This window comes from Ambystoma mexicanum, chromosome 2p (assembly GCF_040938575.1).
Source record: "Ambystoma mexicanum isolate Mex_15411 chromosome 2p, UKY_AmexF1_1, whole genome shotgun sequence".
Lineage (NCBI taxonomy): Eukaryota > Metazoa > Chordata > Amphibia > Caudata > Ambystomatidae > Ambystoma > Ambystoma mexicanum.
Window position 1 is genome coordinate 1,017,709,244 of NC_090923.1, and position 20,795 is coordinate 1,017,730,038.

The 20,795-nt window shown below is 47.1% G+C and overlaps 1 protein-coding gene across 1 annotated transcript in view; it reads right to left on the reverse strand.

Annotated features, from left to right (window-relative positions):
- Nucleotides 1–6,842: 6,842 nt before the first annotated feature.
- Nucleotides 6,843–20,795, reverse strand: part of LOC138567042 (sodium/calcium exchanger 1-like) — a 728,531-nt gene continuing 714,578 nt past the window's right edge. Inside the window, exon 7 of the mRNA XM_069644865.1 lies at nt 6,843–18,900. Within this exon, the coding sequence (XP_069500966.1) occupies nt 18,524–18,900 (377 nt within the window). The 3' untranslated portion in view covers nt 6,843–18,523. The remainder of the gene's footprint in view (nt 18,901–20,795) is intronic.

Here is a 20,795-nt window from a genome sequence, read left to right on the forward strand (position 1 = left end):
AGTTGAACTGACTTCCTAAAGATATTCGTAAGGAATCTTACCCTCGGAATAAAATGGTGAGTAAGGCTCTGCTCCGAACGCGGGTCGGAGTATATAATCACGACAGATGAGATGAAGCTTTTGCCTGAAGGAAAACAAGGAATGAGTTACCTGTGAAGGTACAAGATCTCCCCCCACTATACAAAGAGAGAGCAGCGGGAAAGAATATGAAAAGACGTACCCGCTCAGTGAGCGTTGGTGGTTAAAGGAGGCGTCTCCGCCCTGAAGTGCCGGCAGAGGGATTCGGAAGTGAGGAAGGGATTCTTCTGCCGAAAGCTAGGAACACATATAGGGACGAAAGCCAGAACAAGGGTTAAAGTGTCTATCAGGACAGAGGAGCTAAAAAGTTAATTCTAAGTATGGGAAAGAACAAATAGTAAATAGTTAGTGTTCGAACTCACGAAGCGTCTCAGAACTCTGTGGAGAGTAGCAACGCACTGAACTGCCGTCGCCGTCTCGTGATAAGCGTTGCGTGCGTAGAGGGGCGTGGCCCTGGAAAGGTTGGTCGCTGCTTGCAACACTAGACCGCTGCCTGCAGTACTGCAATTCGCCACGATACCGGAAGGAGCCCGGTAAGGAACTGCCAGATCGCTGTGCCGTGTCCTTATCTCGACAGTGTTTATTACATCCATGGAATGGGGATTTACTGCCCTTTCTGCCACCTGTAATATCCAGGTAATTCCAGGATATCAGGCGGCATATACGGTAGGTCAGTTTGACAATATGCCGCCGGAATTATCGGTGGGATACCGGCAAACTTGAGGCCCTATGCCTATCAACTCCACTCTCACAGCTAATGACCTAGCTGAATACTAAGCTGCAAAGATTTCCAAAATTAGAGACTCACTCATGGCCTTCCTCACACTCCCTCCACCTACATTTTACACTCTGCCTACTCTACCATCATCCTCTGCCTCTATCTCCCACTTTAGTCCCACTAATACTGACTAAGTGCTACCTCTTGTGCCCCATCAGACCTGTTTGCTCCTCAGCTAGTCAAGTCTATTGCCGCTTTAGTGGCCTCCCACCTCGCTGAACTCTTCAACCTGTTGTTCGACTCTGCTTGCTTTCCCTCTGTTTTCAAAACAGCCACAGTTGTCCCTCCCTTTAAAAAGGAAGGGACTGACCCGAACATACCTGTTAACTTTCGCTGTGTGTCTCTCCTTCTCCCCTACTCAAAAGTACTTGAAAGGGTTGTGTTCAACACTCTTACCAATTTCTTAGACATCCACAACATTCATCCCCTACCTGCAGGTTTCTGCTGTTGCCACTCCATGGAAACTGCTCTCATGAATGTTTCCAACTTCATCACCTCTGCTAAGCACTCCAACCTATCCTCTATCCTAATTCTCCTGCACCTGTCTGTGTGTTTGACACTGTCAATCACTCTGGCCTACTTAATACTCTCATTCTTCTTCGGATTCACAATCAAGCCCATTCCCTGGATTGAATCCTACTTTGCACCTCACCAATTCTCTGTCTCCTGGAGCAACAACACCTCTCAACTCACTCCTGTAAATGTTGGTGTCCCACAAGGCCCTGTCTTGGATCTGCTCCTCTTTACACTCTACACCTCTGCTCTTGGGGCACTAATCTCCTTTGTGTTCTTGTACCAACTCTTTGTGGACGAAACCCAAATCTTCTTCTCTTTTCCTGAAATCTCCTCTGATCTCTCTATCAACATTTCGAGCTGTCTCTCTGCCATTAAATATTAGATGGCTTTGCACTCTCTGATGTTAAACTCCACTAAAACAGATGTGGTCTTCTTACCTGCCAGAAGCTTTCTCTCATCTCTTCCTCTGCCTATCCAGTTCCCACGTGCCACTCTCCCCTACTCTTCTTCAGCTAGAAGCCTCTGCATCATCTATGACCCTTCTCACTCCTTCTCTACTTTCATCTCCAAAACTGGAACAGCCGCTCGCTTCAACCTCCTAAATAATAGGAAAATCAGGTATCTCCTTCCTTTCAATACTGCCGAGTATCTCTTAACCACTCTTATCTTCTCTAAACTGGACTATTGTACCAGCATCCTCTTCAGTCTCCCTTACTATGCTTTCTGTCCTCTAGACAAGATCATTAACTTCGCTATCAGGACTCTTTGAACTCCCTCATTTTACACCTACTTCCTCGTACCGCCACCAGGCTGGAAGGCTGACGATGCAAAACAGGGTAAAATGTCTTCTCCTGGTTCACAAATCTCTCCATGGTAAGGCACCACTGTATCCATCCTCCTCTATACAAATCTACAAGCCTTCTCGTAATCTCTGCTCTGCCTCTTCGACTACCCTAGTGGCCCTTCGCCCTCCCTGTGCTTTCTCTTGCTTCTGCTCCTTCTTTCTTCTTGTTCCATTTGCCTGGAATTCTCTTACCCCGGAAATCCGAGAAACAATCCATATGGATTTATTCAAAACCAAACTAAAAGCCTACCTCTCATCTGCCTGGTAGCTTACATATTTTCCCTTGCCTCAAACCTGCCTCTGTCCCTCACTTCCTCTGCCTCCACTGTAGCACTTCACCTATCAGGGTCACAGCTGAAGCACAGCTGTCCGTACCACCTACCAGCACAAAAATGTCCAATGTTGGTTGTCCTTAATCTATGCATGCCCACTTATGTATTGTCCCCGGGTGACTATTCTATTTACTCCCCTCCACATCCTGGTCCGAATGTCCTTCAAACTCACCCCATTTGTAATAAGCTCACTGCTTCCCGTCAAATCTGATTTCTTATCTATTGTATGTTCTTTTGTGATCAAAAGAGCATTGTTCCTCCTGTGTATATATGTAAATGAAATATAAAATGAATATATCGGCCTCTAATGAAGTGAGGAAGAAAAACTCAGCCCTAAAAAGAACCTTCTCAGCCTCTTCGAAAAACAAATCTAGTACACTCAAAATCATACCCCCATCCACCACACAATCTGAAGGATGCAGAGAAAAGGACAAGGAATACCACAACACAAGCAACCACTACACCAAAGCCTGTTCCAAATCGAAACACTGCACAGACATCTATGATTTGCTCAACAAGGATAACACAGATTTGGTCTTCATCATGGACTCCTGGATAGCACATGACTACTCTACTGTACTACATGAGGCTAACCATTACGTTATAACATTACATTTGTCAACCACACCAGCAAGAGAGGCGGTAGAACTGCACTCATACACAGATTCCATCAATTCAAAAGTATCACTCTGACACAATCTCAGACTGTGACTCACTCCTAATATGCTGCACTATCTCACACACTTCAGTGCTTACTTTTCTCTTAATCTACAGTCCTCCTTCATACAGCCCATTGTTTTCTGACAACTTTGCAGATGCCTAGCCAAACTTCATGGCACCTGCCCTAACCAATAGGAACAGCGAAAAACCTTGTATTTCTTATGGGCAGCTCCCTCACACTCGAATCTCAAATTAAAGCCATGGTAGGAAGATAATTCTTTCAACTCAGATCCATTCTACACATCATGCCAGAACTGACATTCCCACATAGAATGATTGGAGTCACCCTGTTAGTACTCTTCAGACGGAATTATACCAACAGCCTCCAATGATGTCTTGCAGAATATTTTCTCACACAAAATGGTGGTTTTCCATACATTTTATTGGACTAACTGGAAATATGTGGACACATGGAACAATATTTGCTGAACTAGCTACAAAACCCCCAAAACACAGCACTTACACTCCTCCTAAGAGTGGAAAGATCTGAACACATCACCATGGCTCTCTGATCATTCCCCTGGCTCTCTGTTATATGTAGAATCCAATTTGAAGCCCTCTGTATTGTCCACTGCCACTTCAATAGCAGGGGCCCAGAATCCACCTCGATGAAATTGATGCACTACAGGCCTATCAGAACGCTTCGATTCAGCAACTGGCCCCTGTAGCAGGCCATGCTTCAACCGAAATGTCAAGATCATTCCTGTCAGCCAATCTATGGAACAAGATTCCCAAGTGACTCCACGCTTAGGAAGACCACCTGGCCTTAAGAACATATCTTGACAGCTGGCTTTTTTATGACCACCAGTACTAGCCACCACATGTTCGTTATCGAAGGTCCACCAGAGCACTAACTTCACAAACAAGAATACCCTTGAGACGAGACCCAAATAGGATAGTCCCATCCATGTGTGAGTGCACAATGTGTAATTCAAGAACACTTTTGAGACAGGACTCATTCAGCACAGTCTGTCCATCTCCTCATCACAAGCACAGGGCATCAATGCCCACCAGCCCCTCTAGGCAAAGCCCAAACTGGGACCAGAAGGACAATAGCACAGGTAGTGCTACAACCTACTACTCCAAGCACGGTCCTCCCTACCACAACACAGCAATTGAAGCCATCTCTTCCACTACAACTTAACTCTTGCACGCCCACTAACTTAAAAGCTGCTTGGTCAGCCTAACCCATACATCACGGATCCTGGATTACTCCAGTCCCACCCAAACTACTATTACCCAACAAGTATGTTAAAAAGGGAAACAAGAACAGCAGGAACTATGCTGTCCTGACTACTGCCAGCACTACAGACAATCCACCTGCAGACTGAAACATTACTGGGCTGATCCTTCTACTGTCGCCCCTACATGGACCATCATGCACACTGCAGCCTTATGCCTGCTATCACACTACTCACAGCAATGTGACTTTAAGCTCACTGCAATTCCCGCAACATCTTTAGTCGCATCACAAAACTCCTCCTCCAGCCCCGTAGATATAACCCAGTGCTGGCAACTAACAGATCTTGTGTTCTCCCCTCCAGATTATACATATACCCAAGTAACACTGCCACATAGACTCATACCAGTACACAGGCCTTGGGTACTTCCAGTCTGCACTCATCATTTCCACAGGGTTCTCATTTGCCTCTCCCTCAACTAACCCTCTCTTTATTCCCCAACTATGCACCAAGAGGCAGCCAAAGAGGCATGAGTGTGCATATCAAGGACACATTACACTGGGTGCTACCCTTCTACACTCGTCTTCCTGTCGTCTCCTTAAGATCCTGCATTGCTGCAAGCTCCAACTAGGTGTCCAAACATTGCCTTGAATGCTTTCTCGCTACATCAGCACCACAGAAAACCATGTTGCCTTCCCCAAATCTGATACGTTTCTGCTTCGTTCCAGGTCATCATCCATAGTGTGGCCTCTTTTTGGATACTTGTGCCAAGAGCCCCCTTGAACTCTTTATTTGAAGCTCTATCCCATGTCAGCCCTCTCTGTGTCTCCTTGTTCTTTGGTGTTCCCAAGGGCTCCTCCCTCGCGTCAACATTTGCCTTTGACTCTCTAACCAGATGTGTCCAACTCACCTTCAACTCTGATCCATAAAATAGCCACATTTTTCTTAGAATTGACAACTACTCCTTGTTTTCTGCAGCGCCTTCCTCTCAGTGTACGGAGCAATACAATGCAGGATGGAGACCAATTTACTGAAACTAAAAAAAGCCAAGATGGTGATCTTGGTGATCAACCACTGCACTGACGTATGGAAACTCCTTTTGCGGACGCTTTTCATGGGGAACACATCCTCTACATGTCCTCAAATGTATTCTTGGCTTCTTTCTCAACGACAACCTGTTGCTGGCCCTTCAAGCCACCGGGAGATCAGCTCAAGCTTCTATCAACTCTGCGCCCTGAAAATAGTTCTCCCAAGCACGCCATTTCCTAACCAGGTTTCTGTCGACAACACTCTCCACAATAAGTGATCCCAGCAGCAGCCTCTACCTCTTTCTCCCCTCTGCTCTCACCTGGAGGTGTCAGAAAGTCTAGAATGCTGTTCGGCTGCTCTCTAATATTCAAGCCCATCTCCCCGACCTGGGCTGTCGTGGATTGACTTGCAGCAGATAAAGGGATCAGACGTGAAACCTCTGCATCGTCCACTGAGCTACAGGCTGCACTTTTTTGATATGACAATGTCAGCATCACAACAACGTAACAAACCACACATAGTCTCGCCCAACACCACATGGCAGCTACCAACCGAAAAACACATCTATTCTCAGTGAACGGTGTCACCGAACTAAAGCTGCCAACAGCGCATCACAGCTCTCTTGCCCTTTTCCCTGCTCAGTCCAAACTTCTCGCCTCCACCCTTGATTTACAGATCCGTCAGAGCGCGTAGAGACCACGCAGGTGCCAACAGTGTGCTGTATAAGAACCTTTAACATAACAGTAATCATAACAAACGCCTCAGCTCGTACTCTTTCAATCTCCTCCAGATCCTGGTGGCTGAGATGTCTCCGTCCTCCCTACCTGCCTATGGAACTCTCTCCTTCAGCACTTCAGGGGCAGTGACAACCAGCTGATCTTCTGTAAATCCATCATCACCACTCCTTTCAGTGTAATCGGTGTGTGGTTGCACTTCACAACATCCCTAAATATATAAATATGTAAAGGAGTATGACTAAATTAGGCATGTCAACACAAGATGCGCTCCATCACCCTATGTGCAAAAAGTACTCATTCACAATAGTTCAATGTGGAGAGGGGGGGGGCAAAGAAACGAAACATTGGCAATTGTAAACATTCGCTGCGAGCACGGAGGCTTGGTAGTAACCATCACACTCTCAAGGCTTACTGTCCCTGCATATATTTACCAAACTGTGTACACGACCAGCATACACAAAAGGTGACTAGCGTCAGTATGTACCCCTTCCTGTGCCCAGTGTTAACAATGACCGTTTAGATTATTCCAACCACACACACACAGACACAAACACTCCATTTCTTGTGTTAAAGCCACCATCATCTCTGCATGCATGATCCCTGTTCACAATTGTACAGACACCTGGCAACATTTGTGTAACTGTTTAATTTGCATAACATCTTTTATACTTTGTATTTTATGTACAACAAGCAACATGCATTTTAGATCACGTCTGGGGCGCAGGGGGCACCAGGAGGCGTGGTGGCGGGGGCATTCAGATCAAACGGATACCACTCCTGGGCCCACCGGCCGCGGAGGGGTCACTGGCCCAGGTATGGCTGGTCCCTCGGAGTATCCACGTGCTTTCAGTGGACAGGCCGCCTCTTGTGTGCAAGACTCAGGGCTCAGAATGGTCGGCCTTTAAGTGGCAAATGTGGCCACTTTTCAGGGGCGTTCTGGTCCTTGTGCTTTGATGTCACCCTGAGAAGCTGCGCACTGACCCCTGGGGGCGCCACAGACTTAGTGACGGGCATTGTGCTTGGAGTGACTCTTGTTCGTGTACCGCCACAATTTAGGGTTTCCCTGGAAGTGTAAAAGTGTTGTGCTCTAACGACCCCCCCATACCCACGCTCTCCTTGTTGTGTGTAACTTCTTCCCACTAACCACCGCGCACTCGCACAGTGGCAAACGCATCCATAGCACGGGATGTTATCTGCCTCTCCAGATAGGGACCAGGCAGTCCAATATACAAAGGCAGGCTCGGACTGGCCGAAAGGGGGCTCCCCGAAGTGCCCGGCCACCGGCCGCCTTTGCGTGTCAGTGTCGGACAATTTAATGAACTAGTGAACTGTCAAGCTGATACAGTGTTTTGCTCAATGTTATTGACCAATGTGCTTTAAAAGGCACCGTTTACCACACATTTACACAAAGAAATAAGTTCCCAGTGTACTCACTTTGCTGAGAAAGATTTCTATTCGCGAATCGGAACCCCTTTATTTTGGTATCTGGTCTCACTTTATGCCCCAGTCCGTCCATGAGCGGGCACTCCGTCTGCAGCTATGATAGGCGAATAACATCATAGTACAGACTAAAGACGTGCACTAATGCAGGAAGGGCATGTGGTATTTAACACTCATGCCCAGAGTTGTCTCTTTCAGGACTGCAGCCATTCTATGCTATCCTCTGCTCTTTCCTGGGCTGATATATAGAGACCCGAAAACTGAATTGTTAATGACTTTTGACTTGCATGATGGATTTGGCTGATATTTTGCAAACAAAAAGTTTGTCACTGGCCCCCCCAGACTGGACGTTTTGGGAAAGATGTGTTAAAAAATTAAAACGTTATTAAGAAAATAAACACTCTTTTCGGCCTACTCCCATTCATTTCCCCATAGATAAAAAGTCAAAATGTCTGCTCAGCGTACAGCAAAAACCGCTGCACAGAATTGGACCAGATACAAAACAACTTGGGCACGAAACGTTGATTTCCGGGAAGGGGCTGGGGTTATTCCGTCCAGTAGTTGTTAAAATATTTGACGGAGAAGGGGATGCCTCCTTCTCCTGAAATTATAGCAATATATGTGTCCCACAATGCATCAGCGAGGCTGTTCAGAAATGAAAGAAACAGCTTATTTTTTTGCTTGATGCAAGCGATTCCTGCGGTAATGCGAAAACGGAAAGTGAAAAAAAGCTTTTTGGATGAGGAAAAAGGAAGAAGTGGCATCCGGCTAGAGGTGGGGAGGGAGGATGAGGACACCATGCAAAGTTGGGGAGTTGGAGGTGGTCTGGGGACCCAGTGGCAGTTCAAACGTTTTCACATTATCGGGGTAATCGCTCACATAATTTCTGAAAAGCTTTGCTGATGCATTGTGGGACACATGTATAGCTGTGTAGCTGTAAGCCAAATGACTGAGAAAAGTACTGCGGTAATGGTGGTACAGTTATTTTACAGTAAAGGAACTACATTAATCTGTGTTGATTGTCTTATAATTACCGTGATAATTATTGGGGTAATGGAAACTGGGGACAAGATAAATGAGGGTCTCTATTGTTATTACATCTACTAACCAAGGCGAAATGGGTATTTGTACTAGTGGCACCGGCCAGAGGGCCCCAATAAAAAGGTGGATCATGGACACTGACCATGTTGGCCCCAAGGAAACCTATAAGTGGAACATATACAGTGGCCATGATCAAAGGCCATGACTAGTGTGCACCAAGGAAATCTATAGGTGGATGGCTGTGGCCACTGTCCATGCCTGAAGGCCATGGCTAGTAGGCCCTAAAGAAATCCTATTGGTGCAACATGCCAGGTAAGCCAGGTAAGGGGTTTGTGTTTGTTTCACATTTAGAGAGAAGTTCACTGACATAGGTGTTGTGTGGATAGGAGGCGCGCGTAGGCATAGTTCCACCACTTTTTGTTTTAAATTTCGAACACTGTGTACCGCATGCTGCAATTAATATGTAATGTATGCAAATCCCTTTTACTAGCTGATCTAAAAAAATACAACTTTGTGTTTGTGAGATGTTTTTATAGGTATGTGGATATCTTATCTGTCCATGACTTCAAACAGGCAATTCTCTTTTATGATGCCTTATAGATGTTTAGGGACCAGAGAGGAAAAGGAGACAATTCAGGCCTCCAACTGCTGCTTTGGGATATATATGCTCTATATTCATGTTTCCCAGGGTGATAGAATGACAAAAATATTTCATAATATTGTGTAATGCACATGTTTGTATTATGCATTTTTAGTTTGGGCTAAATAGCTCTCAGCTCCCAGCAATTTCGAACCCTGTGAACGTGTATGTTCATATTCTGATCTAACATAGGAACCCTATAGTCGGCCTTGAAGGAGGCATCATTTTTATGCGGTTTCAAAAAGCCAAATATCCCCATTACCCAACTAGGGTTTCCACATGGCCCCATGTCATATGGGACACGCTACTCCACTTCTGAGCTTTGCTTTTATCTTAGTTTTACTTCAGTCCATTTTTCTTATTGATGTGACCCAACCCTGTAACTCCCAGCAGGCAGTTGATGGAGAAGTGAAAACCCAGTACTGGGGCATGCTGTCGCTCCTGACTTGGAGCTGCCTGGCAACCTTATACTGAGCAGTAGCTTACTCTTGTTCTGCTGAGATGGCACAGGAAGTTAAATGGGGAAACTTTTAATCGGGGGAAAAAAGTGAGTGAGCTAACCAGCCACGAACGCGTTTGGGCTTGCGTGCCCAGAGGTGGGGAGCTATAACCATGCACACACTCTTGAGTGGTCAGACACCTGGTACAGTCACAGGATCGGACTTCAAGACTCTTTGATCTGCTGTGGGTCGTCAATAATTTTTGTTTGAGACACGCAATGCAACTTGGAATATAGCTTGGAATGATTACCCACCAGAAGCATTCATGCGCTGCCCATTGATGTTGTCTGTGTGGTAGCCCGGCTTGGCGGAAAAGACTGGTGTCCCTATTGCTTCTTCTGGCTGGGTTGAGCACAGGCCTTGAGTGCTTCTGTACGGAAGCATATCTGAATGAAGCGACTTGGTGGGCCTCTCCAGTTGTACGGTTCGATGTCTGAGAGGGCTAGGCTATCATTCTTGTGAGGGCCAGGCTGACCAGGAGATCCTGTAGCTATACAGTCATATGCCAGGATGATACAGGCTACCTAGGACCTGTAGATCTATGTTCGCTTGCCTGCGAGGGACAGGCTGAATATAGAATATCTTTTGCAATCCATACTTGTCTGCACCCAGTAATTTATGAAAATTAAAAGATGCATGTTTGCCTTAAAGTTCCTCCATAGAGCCAAATCCAACCTGTCATGCTTCTCCGCGGATGCCAACCATCTGAACATTTCCATGGAGCTTAGTGGTTGCAAGCAGCGGAGAGGGCTCCTACGTGTTCCTTTTTGTTATTTTTGTTGTAAGTATTTTTACTACCTATTTTATGTTGGGCATATTTGCCTGTTTAGAAAATGGCTGGTACACTGCTTATCTGTAGGGCCGAGAGAGTACGACCGGCGTGCTGTGGCCCTATAACTGTGTGATAGCATCAGGGTGCAAACTTTCCACTCTCCACTAGCCATTGGCTGGTGATATTTGACTTTTGGCGAGTAAGGAATGGTGCCCTGCGTGTAGGTATAGAACTGCGGTGGCAACTGACTTTTTTAGGGCTGGTCAGGAGCCTGCAACTTGAATAGTGTTTGCCCCTGATAGCATATGTCAGTGGGACAAGCTGGCCTGGTCCCTTTGTGTGGTAGCACGTCTGAGCTTAGGTGGCCAGATCCTTTGGAATACCGTTTGCGAACAATCGGCTCCTAACGCTGAGGCAACGAAGCTCCTTCCACTAACGATTCAGTAGGTGGGAGATTCCATCTGGCTGAATAACTTCAAGCTGTTTCCAGCAATGAAATGATATCAAACTTGACCATGGAGCCCTCAGTCATGGACCTCTTTTGGAGGATTGTCTTCCGGCTTCTTTGGACTCATTTAGAAGCCGGGGGGGTTGTGTCGGTGATTCAGGGAGGGGATTGGCTCAATGCTGTACAGCTTGACCCAGTTCAGCTTGGATGGGGAGGCATATCATTCAATTCTAAAAACAGCGAACAACACTACTTTGCAGCAGTAGTAAAATAGAATGTAACTTTTCTATCTTTTAAACAACAGTGTGTGTGAGATATGTGTTGGTTTTGCTGTCTTATAATGTTTAATATGTTCATTTTCTTAATTTGATTTTCTAAGAGGTGGTTTGTGAGATTGAATGACACACAAATGAATACACACCCTGCACTCCCCACCTTACCTGGGACACAGTGATCTACTCCCCGCGGTCTCTTTCCCTGGTTACTTGTAGTTCCCTTGCTGCCAACTGCCCACCCTCCCCTGTTAGCTCCCCGCTCCCTGTCTCTCTGCTTCCCTCACTGTGTTCTTCCCCCTATGACTGCAAGGTGCTCCGTTGCTTCCAGAAGCTACCCCCGTGCTGAATAAATACCCTCATAATAAAGAGTGATGGGTTGTATTCTTGTTTCCTGGATGGTTTAAACTTTTCAAACACTGTTCATGGATTTTTTGTATATTTTCCCATTGCTATGTCTAATGATTGTTCTTAAAGTGTTGCATGTGGGTTAGTAAATTGGGATTCCTGTTTTGAAATTTTTTTCTGGGAACTTGTTTGGTTTAATATATTTATGATGCCCCTAGTCCCGGTACTTTGAGACACCCAATCTATAATGAAATATGCATGTCTGAGTGGGACAGGCTGGTTGGGGCTTTTATCTTTATGGCAGCATGTCTGAGTGGGACAGGCTGGTTGGGGTCCTTTATCTTTATGGCAGCATGTCTGAGTGGGACAGGCTGGTTGGGGTATTTTATCTTTATGGCAGCATGTCTGAGTGGGACAGGCTGGTTGGGGTCCTTTATCTTTATGGCAGCATGTCTGAGTGGGACAGGCTGGTTGGGGTCTTTTATCTTTATGGCAGCATGTCTGAGTGGGACAGGCTGGTTGGGGTCCTTTATCTTTATGGCAGCATGTCTGAGTGGACAGGCTGGTTGGGGTTTTTTATCTTTATGGCGGCATGTCTGAGTGGGATATGCTTGTTGTGGTCCTTTATCATTATGGCAGCATGTCTGAGCGGGATAGGCTTGTTGGGGTCCTTTATATTTATGGCAGCATGTCTGAGCGAGATAGGCTTGTTGGGGTCCTTTATCTTTATGGCAGCATGTCTGAGCGGGATAGGCTTGTTGGGGTCCTTTATCTTTATGGCAGCATGTCTATTAGGACAGGTTGGTTGAGGCGGTTTACCCCTGTGGTGCCATGTCTGAGTGGTACAGGCTGGTTGGGTCTTTTATCATTATGGCAGCATGTCTTTTGGGACAGGATGGTTGGGCCCTTTACCCCTGTGGTGCCATGTCTGAGTGGGATAGGCTTGTTGGGGACCTTTATCTTTATGGCAGCATGTCTTTTGGGACAGGTTGGTTGAGGCAGTTTACCCCTGTGGTGCCATGTCTGAGTGGTACAGTCTGATTGGGTCTTTTATCATTATGGCAGCATGTATTTTGGGACAGGATGGTTGGGCCCTTTACACCTGTGGTGCCATGTCTGAGTGGGACAGGCAGGTTGGGGACCTTTATCTTTATGGCAGCATGTCTTTTGAGACTGGTTGTTTGGGGCCCTCATACTACATTTGATTGAAAGAATATGTACACAATAGCAGCCCATCCCCCCAATATTAATAATTCCAACTCAGACCTCCATAAGGGCCTTCTGTCCCCACAACATCACGTGCTCCCTTTTGACAACTGGCGGCTGGAATGGGGTACATACCCTGTTTTCGGTCGGCAAGTGGTCCCTTTGTGTGAGCCCTGGGGCAGACACATACCTGCAGCCCTAAGCTCCCCCAGTGTGGTATTCCACCCCCGGGCGGCGCCCTGGATATCTGATAGCTTTTGATCTGAATGCCCGCCACCTCGCTGCCCGAATACCGTGTTTCCGGATCAGACGACTGTGCTCTGAATAACCAAGAGGACAAAGGAGAGGTTTTGCCTGTCAGGAAAAAGGGTCACACTGAAAAAAAGCAACCAATGCCGATCCAGCACAGAACTGGAGGCAAAGTCCGACATCAACAGGAAGTTGGAGAACAACACAGAGAACAGACCAACACGTTATTCAAAAAAAGGTACTTCTGATGCAAGTGTGGTCCAATTGGTCCCCAGGTGGGCCTGCTCTTGTTAGAGTTCACAGATGTCTTTGAGGGACCTTTCTTGACATCGGCGAGAAGGGTTCCACTGCTCCTCCAATCCTAGCCTAGGCCAGGAACCCAGCAGGGACGCGAACGATGGGCCAATCACAGAGAAAGCACCCCCCACACACCCCACAATGTAAACAATGGCTCAATAATACAGGGTTACAGAGTTCAGGCACAGGGAGAACGACGAACAAACACATACATCAGCATCAAAAATGAAAATTCACAGTGTTTCCAAAATGGAAGAACAGAAAGGTGCCAGGCCCAAGGAAGACCGCCATGCAGGAGTGAACCTGAAACTAGAGGCGGGGGTTCTGGAAGGTGAGGCCTGGAGCCTGATTGGGTAGGCGGAAGAAGGACCTGGAGCCAGAGAGGTTTCTGGGAGTGTGCAGAGAGAAGGGGCTCAGGAATGAGAACCTGGTGCCACAGAGGAATTGGGAGAAGGAATTGTTGAGCTTGAGTACTTTTGGAACCTGGAGAGAACTCTGTCAGGGGGCTAAGGCCTGATGTTATTCAGTGGAGGAAACCGTGTGTACAGTGGGTTGCTGCTGGGATGCTGGGGTGTACAGAGAAAGAAGGGATTCTGGGAGGGAGCCTGAAACTAAAAGGCAGCCTGGGAGGGGTGGCAGAGTCAAAGGAATTTGAAGAGTGGGTCAGAGGAAATTGCATGTGCAGGGGATTGGGGGGGCACAAGGGTAGCCTGTAAGCAGAATGATTTTAGGAGGGGAGATTTCTTCATATAATGGCATTCTGGAAAGGGTGGTGGGTGTCGGGGGGGGGGGGGTTCGTGAGGAAGATCCAGTGATCTGGGATTCTGCAAGTGGCGAATGAACTCAGAAGTGACTGTGTGGTTTTGGAAGACGTCTGGAGAGTGATACCACTTACAATTTTGTGAAAGGGAGTTGAATCCAGTGGGGACCCTTAAGGTGGGGATAAGGAAGCTGAATGGAAAAGAGTGGAGGCAAATGGAAAGTCAGGGTTCATCTGAAGCCAGTGGGGATTCTGGAATTGGAAGAAGGGAAGTAGATAGAAAAGGCCGAAAGTGGATGACAGAGGGCACCCTGGTATTGGGAGAAGGAAGGTAGATGGAAAAAGGGCAGAGGGGAATGTGAGTCTGAGGTGGTCTGAAGTCAGAGGGGATCCTGCCACCAAAGGAGATTCTGGGCAAGTGCTGGCATCATAGAGGCTTTTCCAAGGAAATCTTTAGTCATAGGGGTGTGTGTTTAGACACGTGCTCAGAGAAATCCCTAGCTGGTAGGTGAGCATAAAAGTATTGTTTTGGGAAGATGGAGGTGGGGGAAGGGTCACGGAAGCACATTTTGAGAGAACAAAGTCTTTGAGCCATTTATAATTCTGAAAACAACACTATGGAACACATAAGAATAATACTCTAAGTGAGCTTGAAGAAGAGACTCCAAGTGTACTCAGGGGTGTTCCTAGGTCTGGACAAGATCAGGGGCTAAGCTAATGTCTGGAATGGTTGCACTCGGGGCTAGCTGTAGCCTTTTGCTTGTGGCCCCTGAGTTATATCCGGGGCTACAACTAAAAGACCAGGAGCTATAGCCCTCTTAGCCCCCCCCCCCTAGCAACGCCTCTGAGTGTACTTGTATGGAACCAGAAGGGGTTGCACAACGAGAGCCACTCCAGGGTTACTGCCAACAAGAGAACTCTGAAAGACCACACAAAGGTAGAGGTCATGAGTCTAGAAGCAGAGACACTGCTTAGTCCACAAGCCCTGAAAATGTGAGACAGTGTGGACCAGAAAGGACATCAAACTACAAAAGACAGTCTGGAACTGTGCACAACAGAGAGGACCCAAGAGCAGTGTATGTCTAGAAATGCAAGAGAAGAGCCTAGAACGCCAACAATGATACTGCTATTGCATTGAAGAAGGCGCAGCGGTTACAGAAAAACATTGAGAGCATCGAGAGAAAAGAAATTAATGCTGGCAGACAGAAGAACATCCGTGATTATTAAGAAGGACATGACTGACCGCGCACAGTCAGTGTGATCATTCTAGGGGCAGTCTACATTCTACACCACTAACAGCTAATGGCAAGACATCCAGAATCAGGGGACACAATGTAAATCTAGACTGAGATCTAGAAAAGAGATGTGGTAAGTTCAAAGGCAGATGGAATGTCGAAAAGCGGGGACTCCGTATATTATCACATGCCTTGGGGCTGAATCAATCAAGTGCAATATGGACGGAGTAGAGTCGAAGCCAACACCAGGTGTACTCAGGCCATCTCGAACCACAGCCAGGAACACAGGCCAGTAGATAATTAAACAGAGAGGGACTACGGCTCCGCATTCAGACTCAGAGAGGGGCCAGACCAGATAGATTAATGGTGACCTAGCACTAGAACACTGCCGGTATGGCATTGGGAGGGCAGTTGTACTATAAACAGTCCATAGCCAACCTGGATTCATAAGTGTAGAGTTCTGGTATGGTGATGGACAAAGGATTTCAAAATCACTATAGTACTAGAGTGAGAGGCAAAGTGCTCTAGCAGGAAAGTCACAGATTAGCCACAGTACAGCCAATCTAGCACTTAAGACAAGAAACAGTTCTACTATGAAGTTTACAATCAGAAGAGCAAACACTTGGAACAACGGCACATATAGGGCCATAAAGGGTCAGGTATCGGGCATAGCAGACTGTGAAAAACCAGGCACCATAACGGAAACAGAAGGCATGTCTACACTGTGTTCTGAGACAACCAGCCAGAAGTTAATATCTGAAACAAGAGGTAGGCATAAAAGTCAACCTTGTACTACAACCAACAAGAGTATCAGAAACCTGGAGTTATGCATAACACAGAGCAAGGGCGAGAGAAATACCAACAGTATCACAGAGCGGCGAGAAGACATGTGAAAATGAGTACTGGTTATGATGACTAGCAGCATAGAGGGTAGTGGCGATCAGATACCAGGCAGCCAGAGATTTGATACTGAGGAACAGTCAGGAGCCAGTGTCAAGAGCCGGGTGCAATAGAGTTGTGAATTAGGAACATGATTTCTGGAGTGAAAGAGCAAGAGTAACCAGGTGTAATAGTGCTCATGACAACCAAGAAGGAGGCATATCCTTTGAAAGTTGTTGCGAGTTAGGGGATATCCACGGTGGATATGTAGAAGCGGCTATATGACGAAGGGATGCACCAGGAACATTAGTGTCCTATGCTGTGTTCTCAAGTGTGTGCAGTGTAAGTGGGAAGAATGCCTAACCAGATATAACAGCACCTCAAACCAGAGGCCCTCAGCATAAGACGTAACGCAGACGGTAAGGAACCAGAGCCGGCACCTGGTATGAAAGGTGTCTAGAGAATGAGGAGAAAGGAAGCCAGCTTTAGTCATGTCAAGAACCTCTGGCTACAAACCAGTAAGAGAGTCTGGAAACTGTGTCAGGAATAAGAAGGGATCACACATCATGCAGCCTGATCAAACACTGTGCAGAGTGACTGGGGCCTGTGCCAATCTCCAGAATCATATGGACTTTACAAACCTGTAAGGAAAGAGTGTTACGGGTTCTAGAGTCTCCGGGAAGAAGACCCCAGAAAAGAAAGGATTTGGGGATCATAGCAAAAGGTTGAAAGCCACGCAGGCCACGGTGAAGGGTGAGAGGTAACGTGCAGTGTCTGGAACCTGCAGTTGTCTAAGGGTGGAAACAAGCTTCTTGTGCAGATCCTCAGATACGCGTCTAGGATATCAACTCTCAACACACCAGTGAGGAGAACATCACACTCTGACCACTTCGGTGGGCTACAATGAGTGCCGAATGCACCCTTCATTTGAAGTTCTTGCTCTGCTTGGGTATCCTCGTTGAAGCTGTGAGTTGACACCAAAAGGCTGATGTTTGGCTCGCATTGATGGCCTCTCTGAGAGGGACGTCGAACGTTGGCGTAGGATAGAGAGAATTGTGCATTGGAAGAGCCATTGTTTCCAGTTGAGCTTCCACAGGCCTGACTATAGCCAGAGGACACCATCCTACCTGGGCCCCGTTGTCCCAGAGTCGTCTACCTTGCTCCATCGCCGGGTCCTCCCAGCCTTTAGAAGGTTTCTGTTCTTGAGATGCATTGTGCTGTGGACCCGCTTAGTGCCCTGGTCCAAGTTTGGACGTACTTGTTGAGTAACAGCTGCCATTTCTGAGTTTTGATTGGAACAAGAAGGACGACAATGGACGGCGAAGGACGACACAGCAAGTTCTAGAGCAGCATCACCTTATTAGCAGCCACTCACCTCCCCATCAGACCATTATGGCGACCCCGCTAGTTGCATCATCGAGAGCTCACGGGTGGGCAGAGTTCATGCCACCTCTATAGAGGCTGTTCCCAGCCTGTCATTGATTGTTCTCTCTTGTTATTGTTTCCTTCGTGTTCCAGTTCAACCTTTCAGTTGTTTTATATTCCTCAGGATATTTCTCATTTATTTCCTTCTCTCCGCTTGTTATTTCTTCCGAATTTGCTTTGTACTGCCCAGATGTATCCATCCATTCCTTGTCTTTTCATTCTTTGTTTCCTTTTTCCTTTATTGTTTCTTTCTTTGCTCTCTTTTTGTCTTTCTTTCTCTCTCTAGATACTGGGTGGATCGGAGAGTTCTGCTTTCATGGCTAGTGCTGCTTTTACCAATAAAGGGCGTATGTCTCTGTGTAACACTTCATGACAGGCACATTTACCCCAAACCCCACATAAAAAAGTACCCACAAAACACAAACAGACATGACAAATATCAACACATTCCAGCTTTCATATCGCCCTCCCTCAACTCATTCAATTCCTGCACTTCCTCTTAAATGTGCTACCAGTTTCCTCTGATTAAAAAGTCTTGGGGTAGAAGGGAAAGCTTTGCCAAATCTGAGGACACTTATTGGCTTACTAGGATCCAGACCACCAATCTACTGACAGTTCTCGAATGATCCGCATCATAGTTTAAACATGGCTCATTCGATCAGCCTAGATTGTTCCTCAGCAAGTCCTCAGGCATCCCCCACTCTCAAGAAGGTGCGGCCGGGGGAGGAGGATGAACGAGATCCTTGCGCTGTTGTCTTGGAGGCCTGGACCTTCTAACCCCCATTGGCCAACTCCCTCAGAAGCCCTTGACATGGCAGTAGGCTTCTAGGGACGCCAGAAGGATGTAGGTCAGCCAGAGGAGGACGAAAAAGATCATGGTGAAGGCTTTTGCAGTCCTGGGGCCTCCCAGCTCGCCTCCAATGCTCGGCCGGCGGCGGTACATGAGTACCCCGATGCTGAGGAAGGCAAAGATGGTGAAGAGGGTGACAGAAAAGGCAAGGGTGCCAGGCTTCACCAGGAAGGGCTTGCCTTTGCTGGCCCAGTATACTGCGGCGATGGTCCATGCCACACCAATGCCCAGGAAGACATTCACGGCGTTGCTGCCCGTCACGTTGCCGATGGAGGCGTCTGCATATTGGTCCTGGATGGCTGCCACTTTGCTAGCGAACGTATCTGATTACAAACAAACAGAAAAAGTGCATAAGTTATACATTTCAAAGGGTTCTATACAGTCACAGAAATACAAAGTAAGCATGAACACAATGTTGCCTGTTCCTGCAGAGAATGTGTGATATATTGCATCCGGAGTGCACTGTTCCTGCACAGAATATGTGCATACCAGAAAAGGACAATGGGCCTCATTACAAGTTCAGTTGTAGCCTTGCCAGAAAAACCTTCCGGCTGCTGCTGAACTTGTGAATTATTCTGGCTCCTGGCAATGGGAAAATACAGGGGCATTACAGCCCTGGCGGACCCTGTATTTCCCCATTGCCGGGTGCTGGTAATAATTAATCCCCAACCCATTGAGTCCAATAGGACTCAATGGGAATGGGGAGGCCAGTGCATCCGACATGGTCTGCTCGCGGGTGCCGGTCCGCCCGCCAGGTCAGTCCTGGCGGGCGGGAAGGCACCCGTGAGCAGAACTCGTAGTTTGCCAATCCAGTAACAATAGTACCGGCAAGCTTACCGGTACCATTGTTACTGGACCGGCAAACTTGTAATGAGGGCCAATGACTCTGAAAATGCACCCAAAGAAAGGGGAGTAAAGCAATGGGGCCGTATACGCGCTGGTATCCCCCCGGAATGGGACTTAGAAAGTGATGGGGTACTCTGAAAATGAGGGTGCTATTGAACTGACCACAGGAAACCTCTGGGGTATCAACATTAAGGAGGTGAGAATTGGCCATTGGCAAAATAGGTTGTACTGTAGGACACTTGCGATTTGATTCGTTGCGGCAAAGAGGAGGAAACCATGGACGTGCTTCTTGGCAAAAGATCAAGTAGGAAGGGAACTCCTCAAACTTTCCCTCGAACCAATCCCTTCGAAGCCCCATGCATTCAAGCAAAATAATAAGCAGTAGCCCTGCCTTCATGTTCTATCTAAATGGATCTTGTAACACGGGAAGGGAAGCCTCATCTTGCCTGTCTAAATCCCCCCACCCGCCAGATATTGGTTTCAAACACTGGTGGGTCTGCGTGCTGCTTTTTTTTTTTTGCTGCCATTTCCCCCTTTTGGGATGTGTACCTCAAGGCTCCTTTTCTGATAGCGCTGCATCCTTGTGTCTTTCCCCTAATGCCCCATTGCTCACTCCCTATGCCTGTTCTCACCCCCTGAAGATGCTATTTCCATCCTACCCAACTTGCCTTCCATTAGGTTCTGCTGCCATCTTGTCTCGCTGCCACTCCTCCCCGCACACCACCGGTGATTGCGTAACTGTGGAGACTGCTGTATTCGGCCCAGAATGTTCACCCACATCTACCTTAATATCATCCCATATCTGCTTCCTCTGCCAAGTTCCTATTTTTACCCCCAACATTCTTTGGTGCTGATAGCCCACAAGCTCCGGTGTGGGGAGTCCACTACTGTGATATCTGGCACAGTATAAATTACTATTTACTTAGTTACTACAAGCTGCACGTGTCTGAGTCATTTCACATGACATCCGCTGTGACAACGCGACATCTGAATGACTAACAGTGCGGCGGCTAATAGACTCCAGAGAACTTGGTGTTTCTAGATGTCTCAACTGGTCTAATACAGCCGCAAAACCATTACACCATTCCTGGCTGGATGTCACCTCCACCGGATACTCCTCATTACAATTCAGAAAAGAAACCAAGACCCACCTCTTCAATGTGTCTCTCCTTCTCAACACCTAGGACATCACGTCGCCCCTCATGCAACCTGACTCGCTGGATGCCACCTGCCCTTTTCCTCCTTGCCACCAGGAACATCTGTACCCCTCTGCCCCTCTGTATCCTACCCCCGCTGTATATGTGTTCTATTGTTACCACTGTAAAGTGCTCTGTTATGTATCTGTATTGGTGTATACCTCTGTAAAGCACGC